We start from the raw sequence: 18,936 nt of genomic DNA, 5'->3' as shown, positions 1-18,936 counted from the left end.
GTGTACAAGGGATTATTATTATAATGTTGCGAAACAAGTGTCAAGGATCATTGCAATAAATATCATACCCTAATTAGTGCATTGAACGATGCATTGATATAAATAGCATTCTATTATGGGGTTCTATCTAGTATACTAAGCTACTCATACAGAAACAATAACATTGTGTGTAGTGTACAAGATGAAGGTGTAGTATTCGTAATGTTAATATGTTGAATAAAGAAATGATAATTGTTTTCTTAATAGATTTTTGGGTACTGTGAAATATGTAATAAGTAGCTGATAAAACATAATATTATTAGTATTACATAATTGCATTACTACAGATAAAACACAAAGACACAAGAACACATACCAATATGGGTATATACAGGGAAAGTGAAGTTAGCAAAAAAGCACAAGTAGTAGCAGAATTAATTCATAATTTAACTGATTATTTTCATGCAAATAAATGATTGCTCTATTTCGAAGCTGCTATTTACCCTACGTATATGTATCACTTGATGTGATTGGACCCTAAGGAAAGTAGTGTGAGTACAATGTATACAAATATGACCATATACAGGGGAAGTACAGCCATAAAAAACAACAGAACTATCAGAAAGTGCTCATAAGTCTATTGATTATCTTTATGCACAAAAAGGATTGCTGTCTTTCAAGCTTGTGTCTTCCCGTATGTATATGTTTCATATGATGTGACTGGACTCTACGGGAATTACTGTAAGAACCTACTTGAAGGATACGTCTACAAATAAAATAAAATGTTTAGTTTCCGACTGTTACTGAAGAAAACCATGTGGCCTAGATAAGTCAGCAAAAGAAAAAAGAGTGAGCCAGACATGTGATGTCATCTTTGATGTCCTGGGTGTTAGTCTTAGCAGTGCACGGTGGTGGCGCGAGTTATGGTTGCTTAGCTTACCATAACTGACGAATTTCAAGGGTTTTTTGGTTTTACTTGGAACCATAACGTCCCTTTGATAAAGTTTTTTCACTGAATTTCATAGGTTTTTAGTAGCGCAACTTAACCATAGTGTCCCTTTAACAAAGTTTTTTCACTGAATTTCATAGGTTTTTATTAGTGCAACTTAACCATAACCTCCCAGTAACATTTTTTTTTAACTACATTTTAAAGGTTTTTATTAGTGCAACGTCACCATAACATCCTTTTCAATAGATGAAGACCACTAATATCTTATGTCCTCAAAGTGGGAACGCCGGGTGGTAAAAAAAAACAAAAAGGTTTTTCTTCCTACACCAGGACGCCTGCGGCGTCCCGGTGTAGGAAGGAAAATCTTTTACCAAGATGGCCACCATGGAAAGGGAAGGTGGGGTGTATAAAGAACACAACAGGGCATGAGCGGGGGGTGGGGGGGAACAGGGGAGACACATGGGCATGAGCGGGGGGTGAGTGGGAACAGGGTACAAATGGGGCATGAGCAGGGGGTGGGGGGGAAAAGGAAGGAAACACGGGGCATGAGCGGTGGTGGGGGGAACACGAGAGAGACACAGGGCATGAGCAGCGGGTGGGGAGGAACATAAGGGAGACACTGGGTATGAGTGGGGGGTGGGGAGGAACACGAGGGAGACACGGGGCATGAGCGGGGGGTACAGGGCACACACGGGACATGAGCGGGTGTAGGGGGGAAAGGAGACAGACAAGGGGCATGAGCGGGGGGTGGGGGGAACACAAAGGAGACACGGGGCATGAGCGGGGGGGTGGGGGGTAACAGGAGACAGACACGGGGCATGAGCAGGGGGTGGGGCCAACAGGAGAGAGACACGGGGCATGAGCGGGGGGTGGGGAGAACAGGAGACAGACATGGGGCATGAGTGGGGGATGGGGGAACAGGAGACAGACACAGGGCATGAACGGGGGGGTGAGGGGCAACAGGAGAGAGACACGGGGCATGAGCATGGAGTGGGGGGGTACAGGAGACAGACACGGGGCATGGGTGTGGGCAACAAGAGACAGACACAGGGGCCTGAGCGGGGGGTGGTGGGAACAGGAGACAGACACAGGGCATGAGTGGGGGGTGGGGGGAACACCAGACAGACACGGGGCATGAGCTGGGGGGTGGGGGGCAACAGGAGAGAAACATGGGGCATGAGCGGGGGGTGGGGGTATAGGAGACAGACATGGGGCATGAGCAGGGGGTGGGGGGCAACAGGAGAGAGACACGGGGCATGAGCGGGGGGTGGGGGGTACAGGAGACAGACACGAGGCATGAGCGGGGGGTGGGGGGCAAAAGGAGAGAGACACGGGGCATGAGTGAGTGGGGACAACAGGAGACAGACACAGGGCATGAGCGGGGGGTCAACAGGAGAGAGACACGGGGCATGAGCGGGTGGGGGAACAGGAGACAGACACGGGGCATGAACGGGGGTGGGGGGCACAGGAGACAGACACGGGGCATGAGTGGAAACAGGAGAGAGACACGGGGCATGAGCGGTGGGTGGGGGAACAGGAAACAGACACGGGGCATGAGCAGGGAGTAGGGGGAACAACAGAGACAGACACGGGGCATGAGCGGGGGTTGGGGGGCAACAGGAGACAGACACGGAGCATGAGCGGGGGGCACGGGGGGCAACAGGAGACAGACACGGCACATGAGGGGAACAGGAGACAGATACAGGGCATGAGCGGGGGGTGGGGAGAACAGGAGACAGACACGGGGCATGAGCGGGGGAACAGAAGACAGACACCGGACATGAGCGGGGGTGGGGGAGGGAGAGAGACACACGAGGCATGAGCGGGAGGTGGGGGAAGGGGAGAGACACGGGGCATGAGCGTGGGTGGGGGGAGGGAGAGAGACACACGGGGCATGAGTGGGGGGTGAGGGGAAGGGAGAGACACACAGGGCATGATTGGGGGGTGGGCAGGAGAGGGAGAGACACACGGGGCATGAGCGGGGGGTGGGCGGGAGGGGGAGAGACACACGGGGCATGAGCGGGAGTGGGGGGGAGGGTGAGAGACACACGGGGCATGAGCGGGGGTTGGGGGAGGGAGAGAGACACACGGGGCATGAGCGGGGGTGGGGGGAAGGGGAGAGAGACACGGGGCATGAGCGGTTGGAGAGACACACGGGGTATGAGCGGGAGTGGGGGGGAGGGAGAGAGACACACGGGGCATGAGCAGGGGTGGGGGGAGGGAGAGAGACACACAGGGCATGAGCGGAGGTGGGGGAAGGGGAAAGAGACACACGGGGCATGAGCAGGGGGTGGGGGGAGGGAGAGAGACACACGGGGCATGAGTGGGGGGTGGGGGGAGGGAGAGAGACACACGGGGCAGGAGCGGGGGGTGGAGACGAGGGAGAGAGAGACACACAGCGTTCGTGTGTAGGCGGCAGATCCCGCTCCTCGGCCCTCCGCTGGCCACCGTCTGCCGATGGCGTGAGCGGGGGGCTGGAGGAACAGAGGAGACACGGAGCATGAGTGGGGGTGTGGGGGACAAGAAGGACACACGGGGCATGAGCGGGGGGGAGGAACAGGAGACAGACACAAGACTTACTGTGCAGGCGGCGAGGAACAAAGATGGCGGGCGTCTCTGAAGCCAGACGCACTGCACGCTTTCACTGCATCCAATGAGAGAGCATGTCAAGCTGCTTGCCCAATCACCGTCCTGTCCGCGGATCGAACAGGGAAGTGTGTCAGCGAAGCGAACACAGATATCACTAATTTATTTCACTTACATTTTTGTCATTTTTTAAAGAAATACTGGATGGATTTACACCAAATAAAAGCAAAGCACACTTTCGGGACCAAGCCGCTGCTCCTGCCGCAAATTTGGTGTAAATCCGTCCAGCGGTTTGGGCTGTAGGCGAGAGCAAAGTTTTTTCCCATTATGTCTATGGGAAAAAAAAAAGGTTTTGGGACCCCCCTATAACTTTGCTCCCCTGGACGAATCCTCACCAAACTTTGTAAAAAAATTCTGAGTGACCCAAATACTTTTTTTGCAAAGTTTGGTGAGGATTCGTCCAGGGAGAGCGAAGTTATAAGCCGCCCAAAAAGTGCTCTTCCTATGGAAACACCAACTTAACCATAACTACATGGCCACTACCGTGGCCATGTAATATATATACATATATATATGGCAAAAGGAAGCCTTTCCTGAGAAAGGCAGCTGGTGGAGTGCACTCCCAAGAGCAGATGCAGAGGAAAAAATGTCCCTGCAACAAATAAGAGGAAACCAGACACCTCAAAGATTCCTGGCAACAAAAATGTCTTTGTTATCAGTGTTTATGCGTCAGGAAAGGGAAACATCCTGGTAGAAAAAATGACACGTTTTGCGGTATGCAAACCGCTCGATCACGTAGGTTACAAACAACACAGATGATGGACTACAGTTTTAAAGCCTTGACAACTCTCTGATTGTGAGTAGAGAGTGTCTGCCTGCTATTTGCCGCTTTTTTTCTCGTATTACCAAGCGGACATCTTTAAACATTCAAAAAAGTATACATGATCATCATGGGTAGTTAACATAGATTGCATTTTCACATAAACCACAAGCCTAAAAGGTATTAAGATGCAGACGCTGTTTTTAAACTAACATAATGTAAATAATGTAAAAGCTGTGTATAAATAAAACGACTTTTGCTAAAAACATTTGTTTTTACATTCTATATAGTTTGGTGTCTGATATTTAGCAGCGTTACTGTCAGGTGCATGAGGTGGTATTATATTATGCTAAGCGTTGCTTTATGGAAATAAAACAAAGCAGCCTTAGCATGATGTTAATAAACAATAATGTTAACCACCCGCTCGAGCAGCATGTTGCTGCGCTCTATGTGTGGTCATTGGAAGTGTGATGCTAGAGTAATATATGTTATCCAACAAGCATGGGCAATGCTAAAAAAGGCATGATAATAATATGGCCTGCTTTTAGGCTGTGCAAATACGCAAAGGAAAGAAAATACAGAAATTGGTGCAAAATGCATTTTAACACCAAAAGGATTTGTATTTATAAAGCAGCAAGAAATAAAGTGCATAGTGCTCTCCGTCCATGCATGTAATCCAGAAGTATGGTGCTCGATAGACAAATGTTTGTGTATAGATATAAATATCCTAATTGTACTAAATCAGAGAATCTATGCTTATTTATTTATCTATGGGAGCTATCAGTACATGCATGGACTGCTTGCTTTTATTTATTTTTTAAAAAGGGGGGAAGAGGAGAAACATTCCCTCTTTTGATAAAGTGCTAAGTGCGTGCAAATGTTGCATTGATCTAAAGTGCAAAGTGCATTACGTATCCATATTTTTAAAAAAATGCCTATAAGTCATATTGAATAAATATTTGCCCATATTCATGCATCAAATTGTAAGTTAAAAATACAATAAATGTATTTAAAAATTACTATGTGTTACACCCATTTAAAATTATCTCGAATTTTAGCAGTTAGACAAATAAAAACAAGTCCAGAAATCTCTGAGTTGAAAGGGCGCTTAAAATAAGTACCTAAACCTATACACTCCTACCCCAAGTCCACATTCTCCTACAGAAAACCTGTGCGCCGTCGCTTCCCAACAGGAAGAAGTTGTCACTTCGGAGGAGGATGTTGAGTGTAAACCTACCCCGAGTCCACATTATCCACCAGTAAACCTGTGTGCTGTCGCTTCTACAGACCAGTCACCCCAACTGGATTCAAGCAATAAAGACCCCGCTCCTGATGTTGGCACAACAAGGTGTGTGGTTATTTTATTCTAAACATACTATATAGTAACAATCTACAGATTGGTTGTTTGATTTTGCCAACACATCTCACATTTATAGTTTTTGCAAAATAATTTCCTGTAAAAATAAGTGAGAAGGGTGCATAATGACTATGGCTTTAAAACCAAGGGGGTATTTGTTAGGATCACATTGTTCTGTATGATACTATTGTGACTTTGCATGCAGGATGGGGAGAATACAACTAAAGCCATACTCTTATTGCTCTGCATATTTCTATGACAATGTATATAGGGAGTTTATTATGAAAGGCTAGTTTATTATGTAATGCCATCTGCCTCCAAGGCATCGCTCTAAATCAAGTATTATTTTAGCACATGAAATCAAACCAAAACCTTAATATATATATATTCAGTGAAAAAACTTTGTTAAAGGGACATTATGGTTAAGTTGTGCTACTAAAAACCTATGAAATTGAGTGAAAAAACTTTGTCAAAGGGACGTTATGGTTCCAAGTAAAACCGAAAAACCCTTGAAATTCGCCAGTTATGGTAAGCTAAGCAACCATAACTCGCTCCACCACCGTGCACTGCTAAGACTATCACCCAGGACATCAAAGATGACATCACAAATGTCATTGATGACATCACTGATGACATCACATGTGTATGTACTTTTCATGAAATATGTGTACAAGGGATTATTATTATAATGTTGCGAAACAAGTGTCAAGGATCATTGCAATAAATATCATACCCTAATTAGTGCATTGAACGATGCATTGATATAAATAGCATTCTATTATGGGGTTCTATCTAGTATACTAAGCTACTCATACAGAAACAATAACATTGTGTGCAGTGTACAAGATGAAGGTATAGTATTCGTAATGTTAATATGTTGAATAAAGAAATGATAATTGTTGTCTTAATAGATTTTTGGGTACTGTGAAATATGTAATAAGTAGCTGATAAAACATAATATTATTAGTATTACATAATTGCATTACTACAGATAAAACACAAAGACACAAGAACACATACCAATATGGGTATATACAGGGAAAGTGAAGTTAGCAAAAAAGCACAAGTAGTAGCAGAAACAATTCATAATTTAACTGATTATTTTCATGCAAATAAATGATTGCTCTATTTCGAAGCTGCTATTTACCCTACGTATATGTATCACTTGATGTGATTGGACCCTAAGGAAAGTAGTGTGAGTACAATGTATACAAATATGACCATATACAGGGGAAGTACAGCCATAAAAAACAACAGAACTATCAGAAAGTGCTCATAAGTCTATTGATTATCTTTATGCACAAAAAGGATTGCTGTCTTTCAAGCTTGTGTCTTCTCGTATGTATATGTTTCATATGATGTGACTGGACTCTACGGGAATTACTGTAAGAACCTACTTGAAGGATACGTCTACAAATAAAATAAAATGTTTAGTTTCCGACTGTTACTGAAGAAAACCATGTGGCCTAGATAAGTCAGCAAAAGAAAAAAGAGTGAGCCAGACATGTGATGTCATCTTTGATGTCCTGGGTGGTAGTCTTAGCAGTGCACGGTGGTGGCGCGAGTTATGGTTGCTTAGCTTACCATAACTGACGAATTTCAAGGGTTTTTTGGTTTTACTTGGAACCATAACGTCCCTTTAACAAAGTTTTTTCATTGAATTTCATAGGTTTTTATTAGTGCAACTTAACCATAACGTCCCAGTAACATTTTGTTTTAACTAAATTTTAAAGGTTTTTATTAGTGCAACGTCACCATAACATCCTTTTCAATAGATGAGGACCACTAATATCTTATGTCCTCAAAGTGGGAACGCCGGGTGGTAAAAAAACCAAAAAGGTTTTTCTTCCTACACCAGGACGCCTGCGGCGTCCCGGTGTAGGAAGGAAAATCTTTTACCAAGATGGCCACCATGGAAAGGGAAGGTGGGGTGTATAAAGAACACAACGGGGCATGAGCGGGGGGTGGGGGGGAACAGGGGAGACACATGGGCATGAGCGGGGGGTGAGAGGGAACAGGGTACAAATGGGGCATGAGCAGGGGGTGGGGGGGAAAGGAAGGAAACACGGGGCATGAGCGGTGGTGGGGGGAACACGAGAGAGACACAGGGCATGAGCAGCGGGTGGGGAGGAACATGAGGGAGACACTGGGTATGAGTGGGGGGTGGGGAGGAACACGAGGGGGACACGGGGCATGAGCGGGGTGGTACAGGGCACACACGGGACATGAGCGGGTGTAGGGGGGAAAGGAGAGAGACAAGGGGCATGAGCGGGGGTGGGGGAAACACAAAGGAGACACGGGGCATGAGCGGGGGGGTGGGGGGTAACAGGAGACAGACACGGGGCATGAGCGGGGGGTATGGGCAACAGGAGACAGACATGGGGCCTGAGCGGGGGGTGGTGGGAACAGGAGACAGACACAGGGCATGAGTGGGGGGTGGGGGGGAACAGCAGACAGACACGGGGCATGAGCTGGGGGGTGGGGGGCAACAGGAGAGAAACATGGGGCATGAATGGGGGGTGGGGGGTATAGGAGACAGACACGGGGCATGAGCAGGGGGTGGGGGGCAACAGGAGAGAGACACGGGGCATGATCGGGGGGTGGGGGGTACAGGAGACAGACACGAGGCATGAGCGGGGGGTGGGGGGCAAAAGACAAGAGACACGGGGCATGAGTGAGTGGGGACAACAGGAGACAGACACAGGGCCTGAGCGGGGGGGCAACAGGAGAGAGACACGGGGCATGAGCGGGTGGGGGAACAGGAGACAGACACGGGGCATGAACAGGGGTGGAGGGGCACAGGAGACAGACACGGGGCATGAGTAGGGGGTGGGGGGAAACAGGAGAGAGACACGGGGCATGAGCGGGGGGTGGGGGAACAGGAAACAGACACAGGGCATGAGCAGGGAGTAGGGGGAACAACAGAGACAGACACGGGGCATGAGCTGGGGTTGGGGGGCAACAGGAGACAGACACGGGGCATGAGCGGGGGGCGCGGGGGGCAACAGGAGACAGACACGGCACATGAGGGGAACAGGAGACAGATACAGGGCATGAGCGGGGGGTGGGGAGAACAGGAGACAGACACGGGGCATGAGCGGGGGAACAGAAGACAGACACCGGGCATGAGCGGGGGTGGGGGGAGGGAGAGAGACACACGAGGCATGAGCGGGAGGTGGGGGAAGGGGAGAGACACGGGGCATGAGCGTGGGTGGGGGGGAGGGAGAGAGACACACGGGGCATGAGTGGGGGGTGAGGGGAAGGGAGAGACACACAGGGCATGAGCGGGGGGTGGGCAGGAGAGGGAGAGACACACAGGGCATGAGCGGGGGGTGGGCCGGAGGTGGAGAGACACACGGGGCATAAGCGGGAATGGGGGGGAGGGAGAGAGACACATGGGGCATGAGCAGGGGTGCGGGGGAGGACGAGAGACACACGGGGCATGAGCGGAGGTTGGGGGGAGGGAGAGAGACACACGGGGCATGAGCGGGGGTGGGGGGAAGGGGAGAGAGACACAGGGCATGAACGGGGGGTGGGTGGGAGGGGGAGAGACACAAGGGGTATGAGCGGGAGTGGGGGGGAGGGAGAGAGACACACGGGGCATGAGCAGGGGTGGGGGGAGGGAGAGAGACACACGGGGCATGAGCGGAGGTGGCGGGAAGGGGAAAGAGACACACGGGGCATGAGCAGGGGGTGGGGGAAGGGAGAGAGACACACGGGGCATGAGCGGGGGGTGGGGGGAGGGAGAGAGACACACGGGGCAGGAGCGGGGGGTGGAGGGGAGGGAGAGAGAGACACAAAGCGTTCGTGTGTAGGCGGCAGATCCCGCTCCTCGGCCCTCCGCTATCCACCGTCTGCCGATGGCGTGAGCGGGGGGCTGGAGGAACAGGGGAGACACGGAGCATGAGTGGGGGTGTGGGGGACAAGAAGGACACACGGGGCATGAGCGGGGGGGAGGAACAGGAGACAGACACAAGACTTACTGTGCAGGCGGCGAGGAACAAAGATGGCGGGCGTCTCTGAAGCCAGACGCACTGCACGCTTTCACTGCATCCAATGAGAGAGCATGTCAAGCTGCTTGCCCAATCACCGTCCTGTCCGCGGATCGAACAGGGAAGTGTGTCAGCGAAGCGAACACAGATATCACTAATTTTTTTCACTTACATTTTTGTCATTTTTTAAAGAAATACTGGATGGATTTACACCAAATAAAAGCAAAGCAGACCAAGCCGCTGCTCCTGCCGCGAATTTGGTGTAAATCCGTCCAGCGGTTTGGGCTGTAGGCGAGAGCAAAGTTTTTTCCCATTATGTCTATGGGAAAAAAAAAGGTTTTGGGACCCCCCTATAACTTTGCTCCCCTGGACGAATCCTCACCAAACTTTCTGAGTGACCCAAATACTTTTTTTGCAAAGTTTGGTGAGGATTCGTCCAGGGAGAGCGAAGTTATAAGCCGCCCAAAAAGTGCTCTTCCTATGGAAACACCAACTTAACCATAACTACATGGCCACTACCGTGGCCATGTAATATATATACATATATATATATGGCAAAAGGAAGCCTTTCCTGAGAAAGGCAGCTGGTGGAGTGCACTCCCAAGAGCAGATGCAGAGGAAAAAATGTCCCTGCAACAAATAAGAGGAAACCAGACACCTCAAAGATTCCTGGCAACAAAAATGTCTTCGTTATCAGTGTTTATGCGTCAGGAAAGGGAAACATCCTGGTAGAAAAAATGACACGTTTTGCGGTATGCAAACCGCTCGATCACGTAGGTTACAAACAACACAGATGATGGACTACAGTTTTAAAGCCTTGACAACTCTCTGATTGTGAGTAGAGAGTGTCTGCCTGCTATTTGCCGCTTTTTTTCTCGTATTACCAAGCGGACATCTTTAAACATTCAAAAAAGTATACATGATCATCATGGGTAGTTAACATAGATTGCATTTTCACATAAACCACAAGCCTAAAAGGTATTAAGATGCAGACGCTGTTTTTAAACTAACATAATGTAAATAATGTAAAAGCTGTGTATAAATAAAACGACTTTTGCTAAAAACATTTGTTTTTACATTCTATATAGTTTGGTGTCTGATATTTAGCAGCGTTACTGTCAGGTGCATGAGGTGGTATTATATTATGCTAAGCGTTGCTTTATGGAAATAAAACAAAGCAGCCTTAGCATGATGTTAATAAACAATAATGTTAACCACCCGCTCGAGCAGCATGTTGCTGCGCTCTATGTGTGGTCATTGGAAGTGTGATGCTAGAGTAATATATGTTATCCAACAAGCATGGGCAATGCTAAAAAAGGCATGATAATAATATGGCCTGCTTAGTTAGGCTGTGCAAATACGCAAAGGAAAGAAAATACAGAAATTGGTGCAAAATGCATTTTAACACCAAAAGGATTTGTATTTATAAAGCAGCAAGAAATAAAGTGCATAGTGCTCTCCGTCCATGCATGTAATCCATAAGTATGGTGCTCGATAGACAAATGTTTGTGTATAGATATAAATATCCTAATTGTACTAAATCAGAGAATCTCTGCTTATTTATTTATCTATGGGAGCTATCAGTACATGCATGGACTGCTTGCTTTTATTTATTTTTTAAAAAGGGGGGAAGAGGAGAAACATTCCCTCTTTTGATAAAGTGCTAAGTGCGTGCAAATGTTGCATTGATCTAAAGTGCAAAGTGCATTACGTATCCATATTTTTAAAAAAATGCCTATAAGTCATATTGAATAAATATTTGCCCATATTCATGCATCAAATTGTAAGTTAAAAATACAATAAATGTATTTAAAAATTACTATGTGTTACACCCATTTAAAATTATCTCGAATTTTAGCAGTTAGACAAATAAAAACAAGTCCAGAAATCTCTGAGTTGAAAGGGCGCTTAAAATAAGTACCTAAACCTATACACTCCTACCCCAAGTCCACATTCTCCTACAGAAAACCTGTGCGCCGTCGCTTCCCAACAGGAAGAAGTTGTCACTTCGGAGGAGGATGTTGAGTGTAAACCTACCCCGAGTCCACATTATCCACCAGTAAACCTGTGTGCTGTCGCTTCTACAGACCAGTCACCCCAACTGGATTCAAGCAATAAAGACCCCGCTCCTGATGTTGGCACAGCAAGGTGTGTGGTTATTTTATTCTAAACATACTATATAGTAACAATCTACAGATTGGTTGTTTGATTTTGCCAACACATCTCACATTTATAGTTTTTGCAAAATAATTTCCTGTAAAAATAAGTGAGAAGGGTGCATAATGACTATGGCTTTAAAACCAAGGGGGTATTTGTTAGGATCACATTGTTCTGTATGATACTATTGTGACTTTGCATGCAGGATGGGGAGAATACAACTAAAGCCATACTCTTATTGCTCTGCATATTTCTATGACAATGTATATAGGGAGTTTATTATGAAAGGCTAGTTTATTATGTAATGCCATCTGCCTCCAAGGCATCGCTCTAAATCAAGTATTATTTTAGCACATGAAATCAAACCAAAACCTTAATATATATATATTCAGTGAAAAAACTTTGTTAAAGGGACATTATGGTTAAGTTGTGCTACTAAAAACCTATGAAATTGAGTGAAAAAACTTTGTCAAAGGGACGTTATGGTTCCAAGTAAAACCGAAAAACCCTTGAAATTCGCCAGTTATGGTAAGCTAAGCAACCATAACTCGCTCCACCACCGTGCACTGCTAAGACTATCACCCAGGATATCAAAGATGACATCACAAATGTCATTGATGACATCACTGATGACATCACATGTGTATGTACTTTTCATGAAATATGTGTACAAGGGATTATTATTATAATGTTGCGAAACAAGTGTCAAGGATCATTGCAATAAATATCATACCCTAATTAGTGCATTGAACGATGCATTGATATAAATAGCATTCTATTATGGGGTTCTATCTAGTATACTAAGCTACTCATACAGAAACAATAACATTGTGTGCAGTGTACAAGATGAAGGTATAGTATTCGTAATGTTAATATGTTGAATAAAGAAATGATAATTGTTGTCTTAATAGATTTTTGGGTACTGTGAAATATGTAATAAGTAGCTGATAAAACATAATATTATTAGTATTACATAATTGCATTACTACAGATAAAACACAAAGACACAAGAACACATACCAATATGGGTATATACAGGGAAAGTGAAGTTAGCAAAAAAGCACAAGTAGTAGCAGAAACAATTCATAATTTAACTGATTATTTTCATGCAAATAAATGATTGCTCTATTTCGAAGCTGCTATTTACCCTACGTATATGTATCACTTGATGTGATTGGACCCTAAGGAAAGTAGTGTGAGTACAATGTATACAAATATGACCATATACAGGGGAAGTACAGCCATAAAAAACAACAGAACTATCAGAAAGTGCTCATAAGTCTATTGATTATCTTTATGCACAAAAAGGATTGCTGTCTTTCAAGCTTGTGTCTTCTCGTATGTATATGTTTCATATGATGTGACTGGACTCTACGGGAATTACTGTAAGAACCTACTTGAAGGATACGTCTACAAATAAAATAAAATGTTTAGTTTCCGACTATTACTGAAGAAAACCATGTGGCCTAGATAAGTCAGCAAAAGAAAAAAGAGTGAGCCAGACATGTGATGTCATCTTTGATGTCCTGGGTGGTAGTCTTAGCAGTGCACGGTGGTGGCGCGAGTTATGGTTGCTTAGCTTACCATAACTGACGAATTTCAAGGGTTTTTTGGTTTTACTTGGAACCATAACGTCCCTTTAACAAAGTTTTTTCATTGAATTTCATAGGTTTTTATTAGTGCAACTTAACCATAACGTCCCAGTAACATTTTGTTTTAACTAAATTTTAAAGGTTTTTATTAGTGCAACGTCACCATAACATCCTTTTCAATAGATGAGGACCACTAATATCTTATGTCCTCAAAGTGGGAACGCCGGGTGGTAAAAAAACCAAAAAGGTTTTTCTTCCTACACCAGGACGCCTGCGGCGTCCCGGTGTAGGAAGGAAAATCTTTTACCAAGATGGCCACCATGGAAAGGGAAGGTGGGGTGTATAAAGAACACAACGGGGCATGAGCGGGGGGTGGGGGGGAACAGGGGAGACACATGGGCATGAGCGGGGGGTGAGAGGGAACAGGGTACAAATGGGGCATGAGCAGGGGGTGGGGGGGAAAGGAAGGAAACACGGGGCATGAGCGGTGGTGGGGGGAACACGAGAGAGACACAGGGCATGAGCAGCGGGTGGGGAGGAACATGAGGGAGACACTGGGTATGAGTGGGGGGTGGGGAGGAACACGAGGGGGACACGGGGCATGAGCGGGGTGGTACAGGGCACACACGGGACATGAGCGGGTGTAGGGGGGAAAGGAGAGAGACAAGGGGCATGAGCGGGGGTGGGGGAAACACAAAGGAGACACGGGGCATGAGCGGGGGGTTGGGTGGTAACAGGAGACAGACACGGGGCATGAGCGGGGGGTATGGGCAACAGGAGACAGACATGGGGCCTGAGCGGGGGGTGGTGGGAACAGGAGACAGACACAGGGCATGAGTGGGGGGTGGGGGGGAACAGCAGACAGACACGGGGCATGAGCTGGGGGGTGGGGGGCAACAGGAGAGAAACATGGGGCATGAACGGGGGGTGGGGGGTATAGGAGACAGACACGGGGCATGAGCAGGGGGTGGGGGGCAACAGGAGAGAGACACGGGGCATGATCGGGGGGTGGGGGGTACAGGAGACAGACACGAGGCATGAGCAGGGGGTGGGGGGCAAAAGACAAGAGACACGGGGCATGAGTGAGTGGGGACAACAGGAGACAGACACAGGGCATGAGCGGGGGGGCAACAGGAGAGAGACACGGGGCATGAGCGGGTGGGGGAACAGGAGACAGACACGGGGCATGAACAGGGGTGGAGGGGCACAGGAGACAGACACGGGGCATGAGTAGGGGGTGGGGGGAAACAGGAGAGAGACACGGGGCATGAGCGGGGGGTGGGGGAACAGGAAACAGACACAGGGCATGAGCAGGGAGTAGGGGGAACAACAGAGACAGACACGGGGCATGAGCTGGGGTTGGGGGGCAACAGGAGACAGACACGGGGCATGAGCGGGGGGCGCGGGGGGCAACAGGAGACAGACACGGCACATGAGGGGAACAGGAGACAGATACAGGGCATGAGCGGGGGGTGGGGAGAACAGGAGACAGACACGGGGCATGAGCGGGGGAACAGAAGACAGACACCGGGCATGAGCGGGGGTGGGGGGAGGGAGAGAGACACACGAGGCATGAGCGGGAGGTGGGGGAAGGGGAGAGACACGGGGCATGAGCGTGGGTGGGGGGGAGGGAGAGAGACACACGGGGCATGAGTGGGGGGTGAGGGGAAGGGAGAGACACACAGGGCATGAGCGGGGGGTGGGCAGGAGAGGGAGAGACACACAGGGCATGAGCGGGGGGTGGGCCGGAGGTGGAGAGACACACGGGGCATAAGCGGGAATGGGGGGGAGGGAGAGAGACACATGGGGCATGAGCAGGGGTGCGGGGGAGGACGAGAGACACACGGGGCATGAGCGGAGGTTGGGGGGAGGGAGAGAGACACACGGGGCATGAGCGGGGGTGGGGGGAAGGGGAGAGAGACACAGGGCATGAACGGGGGGTGGGTGGGAGGGGGAGAGACACAAGGGGTATGAGCGGGAGTGGGGGGGAGGGAGAGAGACACACGGGGCATGAGCAGGGGTGGGGGGAGGGAGAGAGACACACGGGGCATGAGCGGAGGTGGCGGGAAGGGGAAAGAGACACACGGGGCATGAGCAGGGGGTGGGGAAAGGGAGAGAGACACACGGGGCATGAGCGGGGGGTGGGGGGAGGGAGAGAGACACACGGGGCAGGAGCGGGGGGTGGAGGGGAGGGAGAGAGAGACACAAAGCGTTCGTGTGTAGGCGGCAGATCCCGCTCCTCGGCCCTCCGCTATCCACCGTCTGCCGATGGCGTGAGCGGGGGGCTGGAGGAACAGGGGGACACGGAGCATGAGTGGGGGTGTGGGGGACAAGAAGGACACACGGGGCATGAGCGGGGGGGAGGAACAGGAGACAGACACAAGACTTACTGTGCAGGCGGCGAGGAACAAAGATGGCGGGCGTCTCTGAAGCCAGACGCACTGCACGCTTTCACTGCATCCAATGAGAGAGCATGTCAAGCTGCTTGCCCAATCACCGTCCTGTCCGCGGATCGAACAGGGAAGTGTGTCAGCGAAGCGAACACAGATATCACTAATTTTTTTCACTTACATTTTTGTCATTTTTTAAAGAAATACTGGATGGATTTACACCAAATAAAAGCAAAGCAGACCAAGCCGCTGCTCCTGCCGCGAATTTGGTGTAAATCCGTCCAGCGGTTTGGGCTGTAGGCGAGAGCAAAGTTTTTTCCCATTATGTCTATGGGAAAAAAAAAGGTTTTGGGACCCCCCTATAACTTTGCTCCCCTGGACGAATCCTCACCAAACTTTCTGAGTGACCCAAATACTTTTTTTGCAAAGTTTGGTGAGGATTCGTCCAGGGAGAGCGAAGTTATAAGCCGCCCAAAAAGTGCTCTTCCTATGGAAACACCAACTTAACCATAACTACATGGCCACTACCGTGGCCATGTAATATATATACATATATATATATGGCAAAAGGAAGCCTTTCCTGAGAAAGGCAGCTGGTGGAGTGCACTCCCAAGAGCAGATGCAGAGGAAAAAATGTCCCTGCAACAAATAAGAGGAAACCAGACACCTCAAAGATTCCTGGCAACAAAAATGTCTTCGTTATCAGTGTTTATACGTCAGGAAAGGGAAACATCCTGGTAGAAAAAATGACACGTTTCGTGGTATGCAAACCGCTTGATCACGTAGGTTACAAACAACACAGATGATGGACTACAGTTTTAAAGCCTTGACAACTCTCTGATTGTGAGTAGAGAGTGTCTGCCTGCTATTTGCCGCTTTTTTTCTCGTATTACCAAGCGGACATCTTTAAACATTCAAAAAAGTATACATGATCATCATGGGTAGTTAACATAGATTGCATTTTCACATAAACCACAAGCCTAAAAGGTATTAAGATGCAGACGCTGTTTTTAAACTAACATAATGTAAATAATGTAAAAGCTGTGTATAAATAAAACGACTTTTGTTAAAAACATTTGTTTTTACATTCTATATAGTTTGGTGTCTGATATTTAGCAGCGTTACTGTCAGGTGCATGAGGTGGTATTATATTATGCTAAGCGTTGCTTTATGGAAATAAAACAAAGCAGCCTTAGCATGATGTTAATAAACAATAATGTTAACCACCCGCTCGAGCAGCATGTTGCTGCGCTCTATGTGTGGTCATTGGAAGTGTGATGCTAGAGTAATATATGTTATCCAACAAGCATGGGCAATGCTAAAAAAGGCATGATAATAATATGGCCTGCTTAGTTAGGCTCTGCAAATACGCAAAGGAAAGAAAATACAGAAATTGGTGCAAAATGCATTTTAACACCAAAAGGATTTGTATTTATAAAGCAGCAAGAAATAAAGTGCATAGTGCTCTCCGTCCATGCATGTAATCCATAAGTATGGTGCTCGATAGACAAATGTTTGTGTATAGATATAAATATCCTAATTGTACTAAATCAGAGAATCTCTGCTTATTTATTTATCTATGGGAGCTATCAGTACATGCATGGACTGCTTGCTTTTATTTATTTTTTAAAAAGGGGGGAAGAGGAGAAACATTCCCTCTTTTGATAAAGTGCTAAGTGCGTGCAAATGTTGCATTGATCTAAAGTGCAAAGTGCATTACGTATCCATATTTTTAAAAAAATTCCTATAAGTCATATTGAATAAATATTTGCCCATATTCATGCATCAAATTGTAAGTTAAAAATACAATAAATGTATTTAAAAATTACTATGTGTTACACCCATTTAAAATTATCTCGAATTTTAGCAGTTAGACAAATAAAAACAAGTCCAGAAATCTCTGAGTTGAAAGGGCGCTTACAATAAGTACCTAAACCTATACAGCTACCCATTTTTAAACAGTATTTAAAAAAGAGAAAGACACCACTCTATCTACAGAGAAAACAAACCAAACCAAAAATATATATAAGTCCACACAAAATAACTCAGAAATCATGGAATAAAATATTCATACATAAAATACTCCAATATAGTAAAAAATATATATATATTTTTTTTCATTTCATGTTTCAAGGAACATCAAGGACTACATTTAACCCAATCTATACCTAGAAAGGAATAGATGATTAGTAGACCACGTTAAGATGCATATAAATTCATTACAAATAGTTCTAGGAAAGAGTCTGAAAAAGACCTCAGGTACCCAGAAAGGTATATAACTCCTCATCAAGGTTGTGATCCCTGTTTTTTTGTTTTGTTTTGAGGTCTAAAATACATTTGGTTTCAAATTGTCTTAGTGTAAGTTCACGGTTACCACCTCTTAGTGATATATATAATACTAAACCTGAGAAGATGTGCTCAGTTGCTTAAATTGTCCACATCCTGGTTTCACCATTTAACCAAAGTATGTGATCCTGGGCAAATTATTGAATCATGCTGTGTCTTATTTGCAGCATTGTAAGTCATTCACATCATAGCTTATGTTAATATATCATGCTATTAAAAAATAAAAAAGCCTAATACTATAGAGTTGTTCCATATATAATAATAGTGCAATTTAGGTAATTAGCACCACTAAGTTATTTGCCTTTGTCACTTGGCTTACTTATGGCAGCTTATTCTAAAGTCACTTCCATGGCCCCTCCACGTATCAAAGACTGAGGATGCTCCTTGCAATGTCCTTTTCTGTGTAGTCACTTCTGTTGGCGCAATCCATATGCAAATTAGAGGTTTTGCATGCATTTTGCCCCGAGCGCCTGGACAGAGCGGCAATAGATGAGTTTCCTGCTTCTGTAATGGTCCTGCAGTTTTCTTTTTTTTTCTTTTGTGTATGTGTTAAAATGCCATCAGCTACTAATTTTCCCCAAAAAGTTGATTGGGGCTCGGGGATGGGGTTTGGAGGGACCCGGGGGGGGAGGGAGGATCGCGAATGGGTTCATGTGAAATTGTGCGCACTGCATTTGGGGAGAAAAGTAGCAGGACTTTATTTGTGGATCACCACCTCCTCCCCCCATTCTTGCAATGCTGGATACTCCCCTGTTGATGTGCAATATA

At 46.6% G+C, this 18,936-nt stretch overlaps 1 protein-coding gene across 2 annotated transcripts in view; it reads left to right on the top strand.

The window, feature by feature from the left end:
- Nucleotides 1–18,936, top strand: part of LOC138580117 (arginine-glutamic acid dipeptide repeats protein-like) — a 259,197-nt gene that overhangs the window by 113,674 nt on the left and 126,587 nt on the right. The window contains exons 4-5 of one of the 2 annotated variants that reach the window (XM_069650394.1): nt 5,482–5,682; nt 11,631–11,831. In XM_069650394.1, the coding sequence (XP_069506495.1) occupies nt 5,482–5,682; nt 11,631–11,831 (402 nt within the window). The remainder of the gene's footprint in view (nt 1–5,481; nt 5,683–11,630; nt 11,832–18,936) is intronic. The other variant, XM_069650395.1, reaches the window with a different exon arrangement.

The sequence above is a fragment of the Ambystoma mexicanum genome, chromosome 3p (assembly GCF_040938575.1).
Source record: "Ambystoma mexicanum isolate Mex_15411 chromosome 3p, UKY_AmexF1_1, whole genome shotgun sequence".
NCBI classification, from domain to species: domain Eukaryota; kingdom Metazoa; phylum Chordata; class Amphibia; order Caudata; family Ambystomatidae; genus Ambystoma; species Ambystoma mexicanum.
This window is presented reverse-complemented; position numbering and strand designations above follow the sequence as displayed.